At 40.4% G+C, this 17156-nt stretch overlaps 1 protein-coding gene across 1 annotated transcript in view; it reads left to right on the forward strand.

Annotated features, from left to right (window-relative positions):
* LOC122565296 (A disintegrin and metalloproteinase with thrombospondin motifs 6-like) overlaps positions 1 to 2166 on the forward strand; it is a 164630-nt gene extending 162464 nt beyond the window's left edge. Inside the window, exon 25 of the mRNA XM_043721104.2 lies at positions 534 to 2166. Coding sequence (XP_043577039.2) covers positions 534 to 643 — 110 coding nt within the window. The 3' untranslated portion in view covers positions 644 to 2166. The remainder of the gene's footprint in view (positions 1 to 533) is intronic.
* The last annotated feature ends 14990 nt before the right edge of the window (positions 2167 to 17156 follow it).

Below are 17156 nucleotides of genomic sequence, written 5' to 3' on the forward strand. Positions count from 1 at the left end.
AACCTGACCATTAATCTCCTTGTACTGCTCCCCCACCTCATCAAATTAAATTAGATTAATCCTCCAGGTAAGCCCACCAACTCTGCAATTTAATTCTCATAGTAAAACCCACACCTCAATACTATCTGGATAAGTCCCTGTCAGAGCACTGATTCTCTGACATTTAAAGATCCTCATCACAGGATTAGTCCTTCCAAAAGCCTCCCACTATATCTCCCACCATAGTATTAAATTATCCAATAATCCCTCAATAACACACATCACAGCATTAAAACCTACCAGATAAACCTGCCACCACTGCAATAATCCCTCCCAACCAGAATGTTAGAAAAAGACTTTGGTGAAATTTATGCTGTTACAAGTCTCTGATAATATTGATCAGTGGTGGTTGTGTCAAGGATATGCTGCATTGAAGAAAATGTTACAGCAATAATGAGTGGGGATTTCTCTTTTTTTTCTTAACATTGTTATGCAAAACATGCCTTATAGCAAAGAGAATTGTGATTTGATTATGGTTTATTTTCATTCCACAGAATGCAGGGATGTGAATAAAGTGGCTTACTGCCCACTGGTGCTAAAATTTAAATTCTGCAGTAGGCCCTACTTCAGACAGATGTGTTGTAAAACTTGCCAAGGACATTGATCTTCAAGAACAGCTTCAAATGAGCAAAATATTTTCTGGAGCCGGACTGCTGTGTGGACCAAATGTGGAGATGTTGTATTCATTCAAAGAGAAGATAGGAAGGAAAAATCAAGGTGTTAACCAGCTAATAAATACAATCAACAAGCTCCACTTGGTACAGTCATCTCATTGATTTGTCATAAACCGACCAGCATTGACCATGATATATATCTGTTGCTGAATTCATGGACTTCATCATTTCAGCCAGTTGACTTAAATAGACAGCACCACAATACGTAATTAATGCTCAAGACTACAAGCTATAGTATTGCCCATTCTTTTGTGAATTTGCAGGGTTTTTTTTAACATCATCTGAACAAGAGCTGATTTCCCATATTATGGATGACAGCATAGCTATATTATGAAAGTGCTGCTTAGCTGTTAATTTGTTCACAAAGAGAATATTTTAACAAATTTTGTAACAGTGTATCAATAGTGGATTTGTGAAGGATATAAATGATCTCCATTCTTAATCCATAGATGTGCTATGTGCTGCAAGGATTTGCCAAAAAAGCTACAGCGTTATAACCCCCCAGTGAGCCTTGGGTGCTGTCCATCTGCTTTCTGTACTTCTGATGTTTTCTAGTATCTCCACCAGTGAATTAAGCTACCGATTTCAATACTGGACAGTTTTAATCTAGACAGTGATTATTTTTATTCTGGGTTGCACTGCTGAAACAATCATAAATAAAACATTTAATAGAATTAGTAAAATGTAAATCAATATTAATGGACTGCAAACAAATTACTGTGAAGTCCAAGCTGCTCACCAATTGTTTCTGTTACTTTATTAGTTCAGATTGCTTTATATTTATGGAAGTTTAAATCTAAAGTAATATTCACAAATTAATTGCACGTGTATTGCAGAATTTCCAAATGGTAGTCTTTTAACAATTGACCAGAAAGATTATACTGTTGTCACACAAACCACTTTGCAGCTGTCCGGCTGCAGTCATTGTAGAGCATCCTGTCTTAATCACTGTTGGCTCTTTTAACATTTGTGACAACACTGAAAACAAAATGGATAAGTGGTAGAACTGATGTTTCCCCCAGCAATGGCACTCAGACAATTGTTCACTGCGAAATTGTACTGCATAACATTTTTAGTACAGATTGACAACTTACTTGCCATATTATGTTGTGGTATATCCAAACTATTAAGTAATCTTGACGGTTATGTTTTTGCTCATCTGAAAAACATTATATTACAATACTTAATTGAAAATGGTGCACTTATTGACCCGAGCAGCTAACCCTGCTTGGCTCAACTTGGTTCGTCCATTGGTGACGTGAAAGAAGTACTCATCCCATCCCCTACTGAGAATTGCAATATCAGCAATATATGCCAGTATGTAATTTCTGGCTGTTGTCAAAACAGGATCAACCAGTGTTAGCACATAATGTATGTATTCTTCATTCCAAAATGCCTGACTGTAAACATGTACATTTCTGATGGTGTAACAAATACAAAGCATGACTGGGCCTCAAAATTTAGTACCATCTGTCTTATTTCAGGATTGGATCTGTCAGATACTTGTTACCTACTAGTATCTCCAGGATCTTCACAGTGTAAGCTATTGGAAAGGACTCAAGCTCTGCCAATCCATTTATCATCAAGTAGAATTGTCTTGTCCTTTTTCAGGACAACAGCACTATCCATTCCCACAAGCTCTGGATATGCATTTTCTACATTTCTCCAACTATATGCTTTCTCTCCCCTGTCTGGCATAATGGATAAATGTTGATGTAATGCCCATGTTTGCAGTGTGTATAAGCTGAGTTGAAAAGTGTGGTGCTGGAAAAGCGCAGCAGGCCAGGCAGCATCCGAGGAGCAGGAGAATCGACATTACGGGCATAAGCCCTTCTTCAGGAATGACTTTCCCGAAGAAGGGCTTCTGCCCAAAACGTCGATTCTCCTGCTCCTCGGATGCTGCCTGGCCTGCTGCGCTTTTCCAGCACCACACTTTTCAACTCAGGTCTCCAGCATATGCAGTCCTCACTTTCTCCTAGTGTGTATAAGCTGCTTTGCAAAGCCTGGCTATTTCTACAATAGTGTCAGCAATCCTAGCAACAGTTTCCAAGTGTGATATTTCTGTATGTAATATAAAGGAGCTGATGCATTGCCTTCACGCATTGAGCAACCTAATTTATTATATAACAAACCAAATGTTTCACCTTCTTTTCCTATCTTTGGAACAAATGTGATATTTGGGGCCACATCCATGCATGTGAGGTAAGATTTTAGCTTTCTTAGTGTTTCGACAAATGTACTTGGTTCAATGGTTAAATACATATGGCAACTGCATAGTCAACCTTGTTGATTCCACCTTTCCATCATCATATATGGACTAATTTAGTGTAGCTTTTGTATTTGAGCAGCATAAATTGCCCTACCTTCATTTTTGTTTTTGGGATGTAAGCTTCACTGGTTGTGTTACACTGGAAATGGTAGAAGTGGCCCTCCTTTTTGAAATGCTACTCTTGCAATATTCTGTAGTGAGTTCTGGATTTTTGATGCAGTGACAATGAAGGAATACTAATGCATATCCCAGTCAGGATGATGCATGGAGTTCAGGGGACTTGACATACTGAACGTAACACTCTCTCCACTGCAAGCATGGCACTTTGGTGATAGAGACGGTGGATGTTTACAGTGGAATTATCCTCACCTATCACAGCAGTGACCAGTATTAGCGGCCAGATAAGTAATTTGCATCCCAGTGATTGTGAGTTTTCAAAATTATTCACTTATCTGCCTTAAATAACTAAGAATCTGGTGCGGTTGATCAAGAATCTATATCTTTGAATCAACTGGATCTAATTCTAGAAACCAATGCCTTAACAGTAATTGAGAGAACTCTTATTCATTGGTTACATTTTTCCCTCCGGCCACAGTTTATGTTGACCTTTTGGCTGAATGAGTAATTGTAAGTATTTTCCACTTGTTCATTCTTGAGTGCTTTAGGTATGACACCAAAGGGGGTTTTACAATTTCATTAACTGAACTTAAGAAATAGGAGCAGGAGTACATCACCTGGCTCCTCAAGCTGTTTCAACAGTTAGTGGTGATCATGGCTGATCTTCTACCTCGATGTTAGTTTCCTGCTGTTGATCCCTGAGAGATTAGAATGTTGTCTGTCTCAGCCTTGAAGATACTTAGTAATGGAGAAGCCACAGCTTTCCAGGTTAGCAACTTCCAAGAATTATAATACTGTTTTGAGTAAGATACCGGTCCTCACAGTCTTAAATGATCAATTCTTTATCCTGAGGCTGTGATCTTATTTCCTAGCCAAGAAAAACAACCTTTCAGTCAACACTCTCCAAAACATTGTTTTATTTCTACGAGGTCTCCTCCCATTCACCTAAGTTCCAGAAAGTTATAGATGCACTTTACTCTGTCTCTTAACAAAACATTTTCATTGCAGGATCCTACTGATGAACATTTGCTGTACCACCTTCAATACAAATGTATCATTTCTTAAATATGGAGACCAAGTTGAGAAAGGGAAATGTATGTTTTGCCACCCAATGATGATATTAGCTGTTAGATTTCTTTGTTGCACTTTTGGTGACTGGTTGATAATTGAGGCACTGGTGAAACTCTTAATTCTAATATTTTTTCAGCATTTAATTTAAATAAGTTATTTCCAGCAGGTTTGAGCTAAGTCAACAGTGCCACCTTTGCTTGCTTCGATGCCTTAAGTTGGTATTAGTTATTCTTTTCCTGTACCTCAGTTCTGTGATATTCTTTATCCAGCTTGCATTGTTCCCTTTCCTACTTTAGACTTGTTCTCTCATTGATGTACTCATCAATCTTTTGTCTTTCAGTTCTTAACTACTGTCATCTGTTTTGTTGATGTAGTGTGTGTGAGATATGTATCATGTCCATTGTCCAAACATTTATGTTTAGGTTTCTCTTGTTCAATAGATTTTTCACTTTCAAATTGCAGGCTATTCTTGCAACTGACTACATCCTCTCATGTTTTCACTCACGTGAATAGCTAGATAATTCCATAGTACATCTGTGTCAATGAAGAACAAATTATTCTCAGCCAACTGCAGCTGCTCAATCTAGTTTGTGCCTCCAGAAGATTCTTCTGGTCTTCAGATAGTCGCAATATATTCCCCAAATTATAGTAATTGTTCCCAACTTTCCCTTATATTTTCCATCTTTCTTGGTAGAATGCGTCTGTTTTTAGGTTTTGTACAATATTCCTCAACACGATCCATTTTTCCCACCCTTCCTTTCCCCTCTTCACAGTGAGGTTCAGTCTATTTTTCCTAGCTCATTCCTCGAGAGACAACAGTCTAAAGTGTAACATCTATATTATTATGATGTTGTTTCCCAACATAAGCCAACCCATTTGAGATCACAAGAATGGGTCCACTTGAATAACACTATCCTCTCTGATTAGGCACTCCTCCTGTGCTATACCCAGTGTTAGGGTGATTCTTAGCCTCCACGTGCTTGCAGTGAGTCACAAGGAAGATTCGTGCGACAGTAAGTGGGAGAATCCAGGACACTGGAAGTGGTAATTTTCCCAGAAAGCAAAGGCACCTTTTAATTGTCGTAGCATTCTCTTTGCCCTTTTGACAGCTGCTGACCTGCTTCAGTCTCCCCGGAAAACAGTGATGTGTCTTAGTTGCTGGAGCACCAATGAAAATGCCATCAGATTTAGGTTTAGGCCTGAGAATCCTGTTTGATTCTGATGAGTCACTCATCTGATGCGCTAAGTAGCAGCATGAAAATCCGAGATGGTCAGAAAGACAGCAAGAAATAGAATTGCTCAATTTCAGCCGCTTGTCAGCTCCTGTTACAATTACAATTACAATTTTGAAGCTTCCAAATCAGATTTATGATCTTGGAACAATCATTGATATTTAAAGTGCTGCCAGTCAAATTAATACAGAATTGTAAACTTCTGCTCAATCCCCTGAAGGTATGAATTTGAGTCATTTTGTTTTAGATCTTTCAATATGTGATCTAAGAGGAGCTTGGAAAGGTATTTGCAAGTTTTGATTTAAAAGGTCAGTTTATAAAAGTAGGAACAGTAGGAACTGCACTCAAAAAGTGAAAATGTCAGAGACATTGTAACACTTTAATAAAGTTATTTTTGGCCTTATAAGGTCTTCAGTTTTTATGTGTGCTCTGTTGATGTGAATTCATAATGTTCTTACATAAAACTGACAAAAGTTTGAAGTGAAAGTTTCAGAGAAATGGTGAAAGGCCTGATACCTGTAATAATATGATGCTGAATTACCAAGATGGACCTTGAATATAATGTTACCTCTCACTTTGAACAAGTTATCATGGAATCTTCTTAAGCACAGACACTGGCATCTGCAGATGTGTGTGACTTTCGTCTACAGTTTTGAAACTTCAATGGTCGACATGATATTGCTTTTCTTGACGACTCAATGCAAACAAGGGATTTTTTAAAGGAGAGTCAGACATGCCATGATTTCTGCACCAGGCAGACCTCTGGGTGATCAAGGTACTCAATACAATATGGCTCATGGTGCTCCTGTCATGCATAGGAATTTTACAAGTTCAGTCATGCAGTAGTATGCCAAGTGGTGGAGAGAACAATTGGGGTACTCAAGTTTGCTTGAGTTCAGTTTGCTTGGACAAGTCAGGTAGCATCTTAGGGAGCTCACCTGTGATAGTGTCCCAGATTGTGGTGACGTGTGTGCTCTGCACACCTTTCCTGTCCAACAAGGACTACCCCTTGATGCCAGAGAGGAACTGGAAGAGTACATGGACCTGATCCATGAATGTCACATGGAACTCAGTGTTATTATGCCTTTTGAAGAACATAAGGTAGCACAAGCACCAGCTGCTGCTGTAGCTGTGAGAGGTCACCTGGTCACTACAGTTTTTGCTCCTTAAATACGTCAAACTGGTGTATCGCATTTCCTCCCTCCCTATGTATTATTCACCCTCTCTCACTCCCTACATGTTATCTCCCATGCTTCCTACCTCCTCTCTCTGTGTATCAGCACTCTACCTCCTTTCTCCTATCTCCATCCCTCACTGCGTACATTGCTGACTCCCTCCCTGTGCTTCTCCCTGTATGTCTCTCTCCTTCACTCCTTTCTCTCCCTCCCTCTTGGCATGATAAGGAGACTGTTGAGAAATATGTAAGCAAATGGCTTTATTTAGAAATAGAAATATTTTCAGAGGTAGTCATGTTGTATGTCATATTTCACTAGTAATGTTTATTTGTGATTCTTTGACAGTATTGATGTTAAATAAAAAGATTTCTCAGAATATTCATAGCAAAGCAAAGATGTCATTAACACTTACACATCATTATTTAAAGATAACAGTGCAAAATTATTTTACAGTAACAACAGATTCCATGCAAAAAATAATGAAAGGCATGAGTTGACACAGTGCAAATCTTTTAAACATTCCTTAATGAATAGTGCCTTCAGAAGACTAAACCAGAAGACTGAAAAGTACAGTATAAAATGTGAAGTTAAAAATGGGTTTCAACAGAATGGACAAGACATGAAAATATTGAACGATGGCCAAGAAGGAAATGGGTTGCAGCAGCATTGAAGTGAGATGCGATTATTGATATGGACCCTTGCGATCCTACATTTTCCCCTTCTTTGCAAAGGGACCTCCTCAGTCCTGAATGCAAGCTCAGATCCAGATGTCTGCATCTGATCAAAGGTTACAAGGGGTTTCACTTGATCAGATGCTGCTATTGCTGCAGTCCTAGCAGGAAGCTATTGCTGGACATACTATAGAAACAGCCTCTTAAGCTTAGACTGCTGCCTCTAAGAATCAGAATTCTATTGCAGAAACTGTCTGTTCCTCTGCATAAGTAGACCTGTCAAGGCTGGATGGACTGTGTCAGATCCATTTACAATTCATTAACAGATTGAAGGAATGGGGCAGAATGGTCTCAAGCTTTTTCCATGTGGTGTGTAAATGTGATGCCGGACTCATTATACACACCATTGTCAGAGGCAGGTTTGCTCTCCGAGCACTGCCCTCCAAACAGGAAGACAGCTAACAATCCGCACACATGAACATCAACTAGCCACGAAACCACACGACCAGCTATCCTTAGTAGCCACACACGCAGACAACAAGCAACATGAATTCGACTGGGACAACACTACTATCATAGGGCAAGCCAGACAGAGAACAGCCAGGGAATTCCTAGAGGCATGGCATTCATCCACAAACTCTATCAACAAACCCATCGACCTGGACCCAATATACCAACCACTACAGCGGACAGCTGAAACTGACAACCGGAAGCGGCAGGGACAGACCACTATAAACACCGGAGGAAACATCAAAGAAGCGCTTCGCAGGAGGCTCCCAAGCACTGATGATGTCGCCTAGCCAGGGAACGAAACGTTTGCAACAAAAACTTCCAGCTCGGCGAACAGAACCACAACAGCACTGCCCTCCCTCCTCCACTTACAACATCACATCACTGTGATGTGCACTCCTCTGTTCCAAGCACACTGCCTTATGGTCAGTCAGGATGTGAAGACAATGAAGCACATTATGACCCAAGGTCCCAGCAGTATCTGTCAGAGGACAGAAATAATGCCCATTCGCTGCTCATCAAAATTGGTCACACAAATGGTGTAAGCATCACTCCACTTAATGACTCACCTCTTCTGCCAATGTCTGAAACTCCAGTGGTCACAGTGAGATTCTCCAGGCTAAACACGTGTTACACCATCACCTCCTTTCTGTCGGCTTCTTGTGTGCAAGCTTCATCTGAAGGAAGACATGAAATGCAAATGAATTCATTCTGCCTCAAATAAAATACAATCAAACTGAAATCATCTAAGTTAAAAATAACAGTAGAGCCATTGTGTGACACATCTCCAATCCAAATGCATTCTATAGAATTAATAAGCAATACTGACCTTCCAACACTTAATATGAGGACCACATGAAGTTACAGCTTTCTCTGAGACAACAGCAAGTTGCAAGCTTTTTGTGACACCTAACCCATTAGATGACACTTAGATGCATTTAAAAAACTGTAACTTTCAGACATTAATATGAAGAACAATCAGCAATGATATCCTGACATTTATATTTAGTTATTTGGATAGATCTACCATCTCAAACTTATAAAAGTGGCATTAACATTGAAAAGTTAACCCATTTTCAGACTACTTACATGTAATATTTGAGGTTATTATCAAAGAATCCCGAAAGTGTGCAAACAGATCATTTGGCCCAACACATCTACACCAACTGAAGAGTAACCCACCTAGACCTTAGTGGGCGGCACAGTGGCACAGTGGTTAGCACTGCTGCCTCACAGCGCCAGAGACCCGGGTTCAATTCCCGACTCAGGCGACTGACTGTGTGGAGTTTGCACATTCTCCCCGTGTCTGCGTGGGTTTCCTCCGGGTGCTCCGGTTTCCTCCCACAGTCACAAAGATATGCGGGTCAGGTGAATTGGCCATGCTAAATTGCCCGTAGTGTTAGGTTAAAGGGGTAAATGTAGGGGTATGGGTGGGTTGCGCTTCGGCGGGTCGGTGTGGACTTGTTGGGCCGAAGGGCCTGTTTCCACACTGTAAGTAATCTAATCTAATCTAGACCTATTCCCCTACCCTATTACTCTACATTTACACTTGACTAATGCACCTAACCTATACATTCCTGAGCACTATGGGCAATTTAGCATGGCCAATTCACCTAACCTGCACACTCTTGGACTGTGGGAGGAAATCGGAGCACCTGGGTGAAACACATGAGACCCGGGGAGAATGTGCAAACTCCACACAGACGGTCGCCTGAGGTGAACCCGGGTCCCTGGTGCTATAAGGCGCAGTGCTAACCACTGAGCCACCATACTTAAACAATTATCGCACCTGAGATGAATAAGCTGAAGCAGATACTTCAAATCAATTCAATGGAATAGAATCTGCCTCAAGAGACATTCCCTTCAGCAGTGACTCCAAATACACCATGAGAAGGACATCCATTGCAACTCCACCATTGCTTCCAAGGACTGGTCTGAAGCAGAATCCAGGCCAGAGCTCTGATTTGAAGGTAAGTTCATAAGGTTTTCTACCTTTGCCAGAATTCAGTTGACCCCAATTTGTGAGCAGAAAGTCCAGCTCAATAGTTGAAATATCTTGCAGTGCGCTTCTCAATAAGATAAGCTAGGACCGCCATAATAAGTGAAAATTGTAACAAACCACATATCCAATGAAGTAATGTAAGATAAACTCCAATTAGTTCTTGTGTTTTTCAGCTTAACTTCCAAATGTGCTTTTGTCCAATAGTATTCACTTTTCAGATCTTGCATTTATTATGTTAAATTATGTGGAGAAATACTTTTTGGCTGAAGTATTAACTGACTTCCATATTTGTCCAGTTTTAAAACTTCATTTTTTTTTCAGGTATAATATTATGTGTTGTTGTATTTTGAGACCTTTGAGTTGTAATCCATTAAAATTTAGACCAATGAAACTTAAGTTCCTGCAGAAACTCCATGTTAAGATTTTCATATCTGCTCGTTTCTTCTAAGGATGTGACATTCTAAGAGGAGTTTACTTGTTACTTTTATGATTTATCTGTCACAATCCTCAGTCACATCATCACGTTCTTACATAAGCTTCTCATGCCTGAATAACCAGGGAAGGTCTTCTGTCCGCTCAACAATTGCAGAGATATACACACTCATGGTCAGTCATGTTCAATTCACCTTTACATTTGATTGCCCAGAGTATCTGGATAGTGTAAGCTAGGTATGTCTGAAATGGGCCCCATTCAGAGATGTAAAGAACCGAACCAAACAACACAGGCAAATCAGCTGAGGAAGTGTCTAATTGCAAGGAAACGTCATTGCAAATTGGGAGGCTGTCTCTCAGAACGACGCATTTCATTCATCCTCCTCAAAAGACCAAAGCAGAAAAGGGAGTCCAAGCAGCTATCGCAGATGTACAAATGCCCACACCCCCTACCCCTGCCTGTGCTGGGATACCTGCTGAAGGGTTTAAAATCTATCCCAATTCCAGGACGTTCTTATGGAAGGCATCAGGGAACCCTCTGACTCACTTCTTGCACTATGGCAACACACAGAAAGAGCTTCAGGATTAGTGAGAGACAGCCACTGAGGCCTAGACAATGAAACACTGAACTGCACAGAGCACATTTTTCCCATTAGCAAATGAATTTACATTTGAATCCAATATCTAATTTAACATTTCTTGTGAGCTTATGGCTAGGTAAGCATTGATAGTGTGTAAAATATTGTAAGGACCATGAACTCATACATCATTGCTATAACAGTTCATGAAAAGCCTGCTACAGGAACATTTGTCTTCAAGAGGGATTATAAGTTCAAATCCTACTGAGTATCCAGTAAACATTGATAGATTTCCCAAATGGGTTACTGCTCAAGTAGAGTTGCAAATCCAGAGACTCATCCTTATTAATACTTTGGACCATTTCTAGATCCTGTTGTATAGTGATTCCTCTTTAAACGTCAAACCTGACAGCATGCACCATGGAACAATAATTTTGGGGCTGATTTTGCTGTGCAATAAAATCACCCAAACTAATCCAAACAGTGAACTCATTTGCCTCAGCTATCTAACTCTATTCTACTTGCCCCTTGTAAAGGCATTATTATATGTTCTCACACTGCCTGGTTAAGAGACAAATAATATCCCATTGCCCACCCCTTTGAATTCTATCTAATACTTTTCTTACTCACTTATAGTATTGGAGAAATGTTGTTACAACCATGAAGTGTTTAGATAGAGTAAATAACAAGAAACTAATTCTAATGGCAGAAGGTTGGTAACCAGAGAGGTGTTTTTTAAAAGATCCAGAAGTGACTGAGGAAGAATGTTTTAGTACAACGAGTGTTTAGGATTCGGAATTGAATGATGGTTACTAGTTCAACAGTGGCCTTCAAAAGGGGAATGGAAAAATACTCACATTTTTAAAATGCAGGGATAATAGTACAGAACAAGAAAGCAGGATCATTTTTCAAAAATGCCAGTACAGACTAAATGGACCAAAATGGCATCCTCCTGTGTTATACTGATCTTCCTTCTTGGGCAGCCCATAGAACCATTGAAGTCAGCAGCACCACCCATAATGTCTCCTCCAAAACACGACATGTGGAATTAGACATGCATTGCTGTTCCTTCATCATCACTGTCAAATGTCTTGTCTAACACTATTGTAAGAGGATTATTCTCAAAAAAAAAGTAAACCAAAGGAAGAAGTAGGCCATTGGTGTATAAGATTGTGGTTGTGAAGGGATTAGTGTCATGTTATATCAGCTCCATCATTCTTCTGATATCACACCCAGGTTTTTTTTATACTGAATTCAAATTCCACAATTTGCTATGATAGAGTTATAGAGATGTACAGCATGGAAACAGACCCTTCAGTCCAACTTGTCCATGCCAACCAGATATCTCAATCTAAACCAGTCCTACTTACCAGCACCTGGCCCATATCTCTCCAAATTCTTCCTATTCATATACCCATCCAAATGCTTTTTAAATGTTGCAATTGTACCAGCCTCCACCACTTCCTCTGGCAGCTCATTCTTTGCACACACCACCCGTTGTGTGAAAAGGTTGCCCCTTAGGTCTCTTTTATATCTTTCCCTTCTCACCATAAACCTATGCCCTCTAGTTCTGGGCTTGCCCACCCCAGGGAAAAGACTTTGTCTATTTATCCTATCCATGCCCCTCATGATTTTATAAACCTCTATAAGGTCACCCCTCAGCCTCTGACACTCCAGGGAAAACAGCCCCAGTCTATTCAACCTCTATAGCTCAAACCCTCCAACCCTGGCAACATCCTTGTCAGTCTTTTCTGAACCCTTTCAAGTTTCACAACATCCTTCTGATAGGAAGGAGACTAGAATTGTACTCAATATTCCAAAAGTGGCCTAACCAACATCCTGTACAGCCGAAACATGACCTCCCAACTCCAATAGCAATACTCTGGATTTGAACCCATGTCCTCAAGACATTACCTGGGTGTCCGGATTAATTGTCCATGATTGCAATAGTACAGATATGACCCCATTCCAAGGAGAAGAAATTCGGAAGATCCAGAAAAAAATCAAGGAAGTGAGCTCTCCACTTTAAGAGCATTGACACTTCAAAGAAACACAGTCGGTAGTTGAAATGTGATTACGATTAATGATGGAGGCAAATTTTAATTCCAAATCTAATAAATATTTGTGGGGCTAGAATGTGAGCTCAGAAAAAGACAGAAAAGCCAGTTACATTTAGAAAACTGTCATGGTGAAGGACGTTCTAGAAGAGGACAACTAAGAACTATAAGGGGTAAATTTAGAGGTCCTTAAAGGAAAGGGGAATAATTCATGAAAAACAACATCGAGAATAAAAGGGCAGTGGATTGTAAAAGAGAGTTTCACTCCTTCAGAATGAGGTTCAGAATGTGGCATCACTGCCATCGACATTAACCCCAATGAATTGTAGTTGCAGGAAACAACAGATAAGTCAGCAAATAAGTTTAGCCTGGCCTATGGATTTGGGAAGGGCTCAGAATTTATTCAGCCTGAAAACAAGTAAATCTATAACGACCTGATGAAGGAGCGGCGATCCGTAAGCTCATGCTTCCAATTAAACCTGTTGGACTATAACCTGGTGTTGTGTGATTTGTAACTTGGTACACTCCAGTCCAACACCGGCATCTTCAAATCATGAATAAATCTAGTGAGTCCAGCAGAAGAAGAAAAAAAATAAAAATTTGAGAGGACTCCGTAATTATGCCACAATTTGGGTGGCACAGTGGCTAAGTGGTTAGCACTGCCACCCCACAGCACCAGGGACCAGGGTTTTATTCCACCCTCAGGCAACTGTCCGCATGGAGATTGCACATTCTCCTTGTGTCTGCATGGATTTCCTCCTAGTGCTCTGGTTTCCTCTCACAGTCCAAAGATTTACAAGTTGGGTGGATTGGCCATGGGAAATGCAGGCTTCCAAGGAAAGGGTTGATGGGCAGGTCTGGGTGGGTTGCTCTTCGGAGGATCATTGTGGGCTCGATGGGCTAAATGGCTTGCTTCGACACTGCGTAGGGATTGTATGAAATTTTAGTGGTGAGGTTTGTAAAGGCTGCACCTAGATAGCTTTAAAACTTTGAGTAGAAGAAAGTGCTTTGTTTTTTAGACTATAAAAGGATGGAAAATATCTGTTTTACCCCCAAAGATGTGGGATACACCATGTTGGCTCCAGAAGTTGGGAAAATTCTAGAAACAGCAGGTAGTACCATTTTGATCATTCAAAAGAGATCAGAAACCCTGAAAAAAATGGGAAACCCAGTAGGCAGTCCAAAAATACATAGAAAGAGATTTTAAAACTTGAAAATAGTAGGCTACTATAGAACGTCCAGTCATATAATTTAAACATTACTGAAGAATTTGTACAGTATCACAAAAATATAGTTAAATTAGATTAAAACAGCATTGATGAATGCAATAATGCATGCTTAAAAAACTGCCAAGTTAAAGTAATGTTGAAGTAATATGAATTGGAAATACTTCTGCAGTAATCATTGCATTGAGAAGAAATGAGAGAAGTATAATACTTAATAGCAGATTCAAGGTCAGAGAATGACCATACAGAACACAAGACTGGACTGTCACAGAATGGAGGTGACAGTTCTTAAGACACAGCCTGAAGCCTGAAATAAAACATGTAAATAAGTGAATCTTAGCAACATAATACACTTTATATTCTTTGGGTCCAATTGAAGATTATTTTATCAACAGAAAACAAAATCAAAGACAGCACAGGCACTTTAATTAGAATTAGAATTAGCTTTATTGTCACATGTGCTCAAATGAGTACAGTGAAAAATGTACATTTCACCACTCACGGCGCCATCTTAGATACGAAGGTCCCTAGGTACAACCTCTTTAGTTTCAGTTCTTAGAAAAATAGAGAAGTAAGAAGTCCATCATTGCAGAATTTAAGAATAATTTACAAAAGATCCAATCGGAGTCAACCGTCCTCAAGTGAAATACTTCCCATTCTTCAAGTCTGAAGAGAATGCATACTGAGAAAGTGTGAAATATCTCGACGGACTGCATAATAAATGTGTTAACTATAGCATAGATAACTTGGGGAGAGCTGTTGCATAAGTAAAGATTCTGAAGCTGTTAAATGTATATGTTACATTTACTCCATCCATTCTGTTGTTGTTGCCTATAGTTTGAAGGAGGAGGTAAGAAGCTTTTGGAGAGAACAAATGTATCTGTACCAGTTCCCTAAGGTCCTAGTAATCATGTCTGACCAAATGTACATTAGCTATTGCTATAATTGCAATAAATCTGCTTGTTATCTGAGAAATGTGCCTTTTCCATATATACTCTATGGTTGTGTATCCTTGACCACAAAGCACTAGACAGACCAAAGATGTAGGAGAATTGGTGGCAGCCAAATTCCTCAACAATGTCTACCTTATACCACATGCTGGTAGAGGTGACAAATGCCAGAAGGCAACAGGAGCAGTCACTTTGGAAGATACTGCAAATAGAATGGCAATTAAACATTGTTTTGTTAATAGGCTCTAGATCTCATGAATTAATTCAGAGATAAAGCACAGGTAAGAATGTTTACAGGAGAAGTCCAGAATTAATCCAACTATCTAGGCGGAATTGGGTACTGCAGATGCTGGAGATTAGAGTCAAGATTAGAGTGGTGCTGCAAAAGCACAGCAGGTCAGGCAGCATCCAAAGACCAGGAAAATCAACATTTCAGGCAAAAGTTTGTGAGAAGATTTGTAGCTCGGGTGCTTGTTGTGTGGTTCTGTTCGCCGAGCTGGAAGTTTTTGTTGCAAACGTTTCGTCCCCTGTCTAGGTGACATCCTCAGTGCTTGGGAGCCTCCCGTGAAGCGCTTCTGTGGTGTTTCCTCCGGCATTTATAGTGGCCTGTCCCTGCCGCTTCCGGTTGTCAGTTTCAGCTGTCCGCTGTAGTGGCCGGTATATTGGGTCCAGGTCTATGTATTTGTTGATGGAGTTTGTGGATGAGTGCTAAGCTTCTAGGAATTCCCTGGCTGTTCTTTGTTTGGCTTGCCCTATAATGGTAGTGTTGTCCCAGTCAAATTCATGTTGCTTGTCGTCTGAGTGTGTGGCTACTAGGGATAGCTGGTCATGTCGTTTCGTAGCTAGTTGATGTTCGTGGATGCGGATCATTAGCTGTCTTCCTGTTTGTCCTATATAGTGTTTTGTGCAGTCCTTGCATGGGATTTTGTACACTACGTTAGTTTTGCTCATGCTGGGTATAGGGTCCTTCGTTTTGGTGAGTTGTCTGAGAGTGGCTGTTGGTTTGTGTGCTGCTATGAGTCCTAGTGGTTGCAGTAGTCTGGCTGTCATTTCAGAGATGTTCTTGACGTATGGTAGTGTGGCTAGTCCTTTGGGTTGCGGCATGTCCTCGTTCTGTTGTCTCTCCCTTAGGCATCTGTTGATGAAATTGCGGGGATATCCGTTTTTTGCGAATACCTTGTATAGGTGTTCCTCTTCCTCTTTTTGCAGTTCTGGTGTGCTGCAGTGTGTTGTGGCCCTTTTGAACAGTGTCTTTATGCAACTTCGTTTGTGTGTATTGGGGTGGTTGCTTTCATAGTTCAGGACTTGGTCTGTGTGTGTGGCTTTCCTGTGGGAATTCCTAGAAGCTTGGCACTCATCCACAAACTCCATCAACAAACACATAGACCTGGACCCAATATACCGGCCACTACAGCGGACAGCTGAAACTGACAACCGGAAGTGGCAGGGACAGGCCACTATAAATGCTGGAGGAAACACCACAGAAGCGCTTCACAGGAGGCTCCCAAGCACTGAGGATGTCACCTAGACAGGGGACGAAACGTTTGCAACAAAAACTTCCAGCTCGGCGAACAGAACCACAGCATTTCAGGCAAAAGCCCTGCCCAAAACGTCGATTTTCCTGCTCCTTGGATGCTTGCCTGACCTGCAGTGCTTTTCCAGCAACATTCTAATCATGACTGTAATCCAACTATCTGCACCTCATCAATTATTAACCCACTATTTTTTAAAATAAAATGATCTCCACCTCAACCAGTCCTTTTGATAAAGCATTCAATGCTTCAATAATTCCTCGTTCTTTTCTCATAACCTCCCTCCTCCCACTTTAGCTACCATATTAAACATACGACCATTGGTCACTGACTCTTGTGCAAAAACAGTCTTTCTACATCAATATGATTTTTAAAAGTTTTTAAAAATTAACTCTGCCCATGAATTATTTCTTCCAATGAAAACAATTTCAGTATTATAGAGTCATTCAGCGCAGAATGAGTCCATTTGGTCCATCATTACAGAACTGCCCTTTCTAGGAGTCATCCAATGACTTCCACACCCTTTTCTTCCCCTGTGGCCTGGAACATTTTGCTAACTTTTTGAAAGATATTATTGATTCAGCTTCAACTACCATCAAACAACTTATTCCAGATCATAGC

This window comes from Chiloscyllium plagiosum, unplaced genomic scaffold (assembly GCF_037043375.1).
Source record: "Chiloscyllium plagiosum isolate Xiang-an unplaced genomic scaffold, Cpla_swu_hap1 HiC_scaffold_28, whole genome shotgun sequence".
NCBI lineage: Eukaryota > Metazoa > Chordata > Chondrichthyes > Orectolobiformes > Hemiscylliidae > Chiloscyllium > Chiloscyllium plagiosum.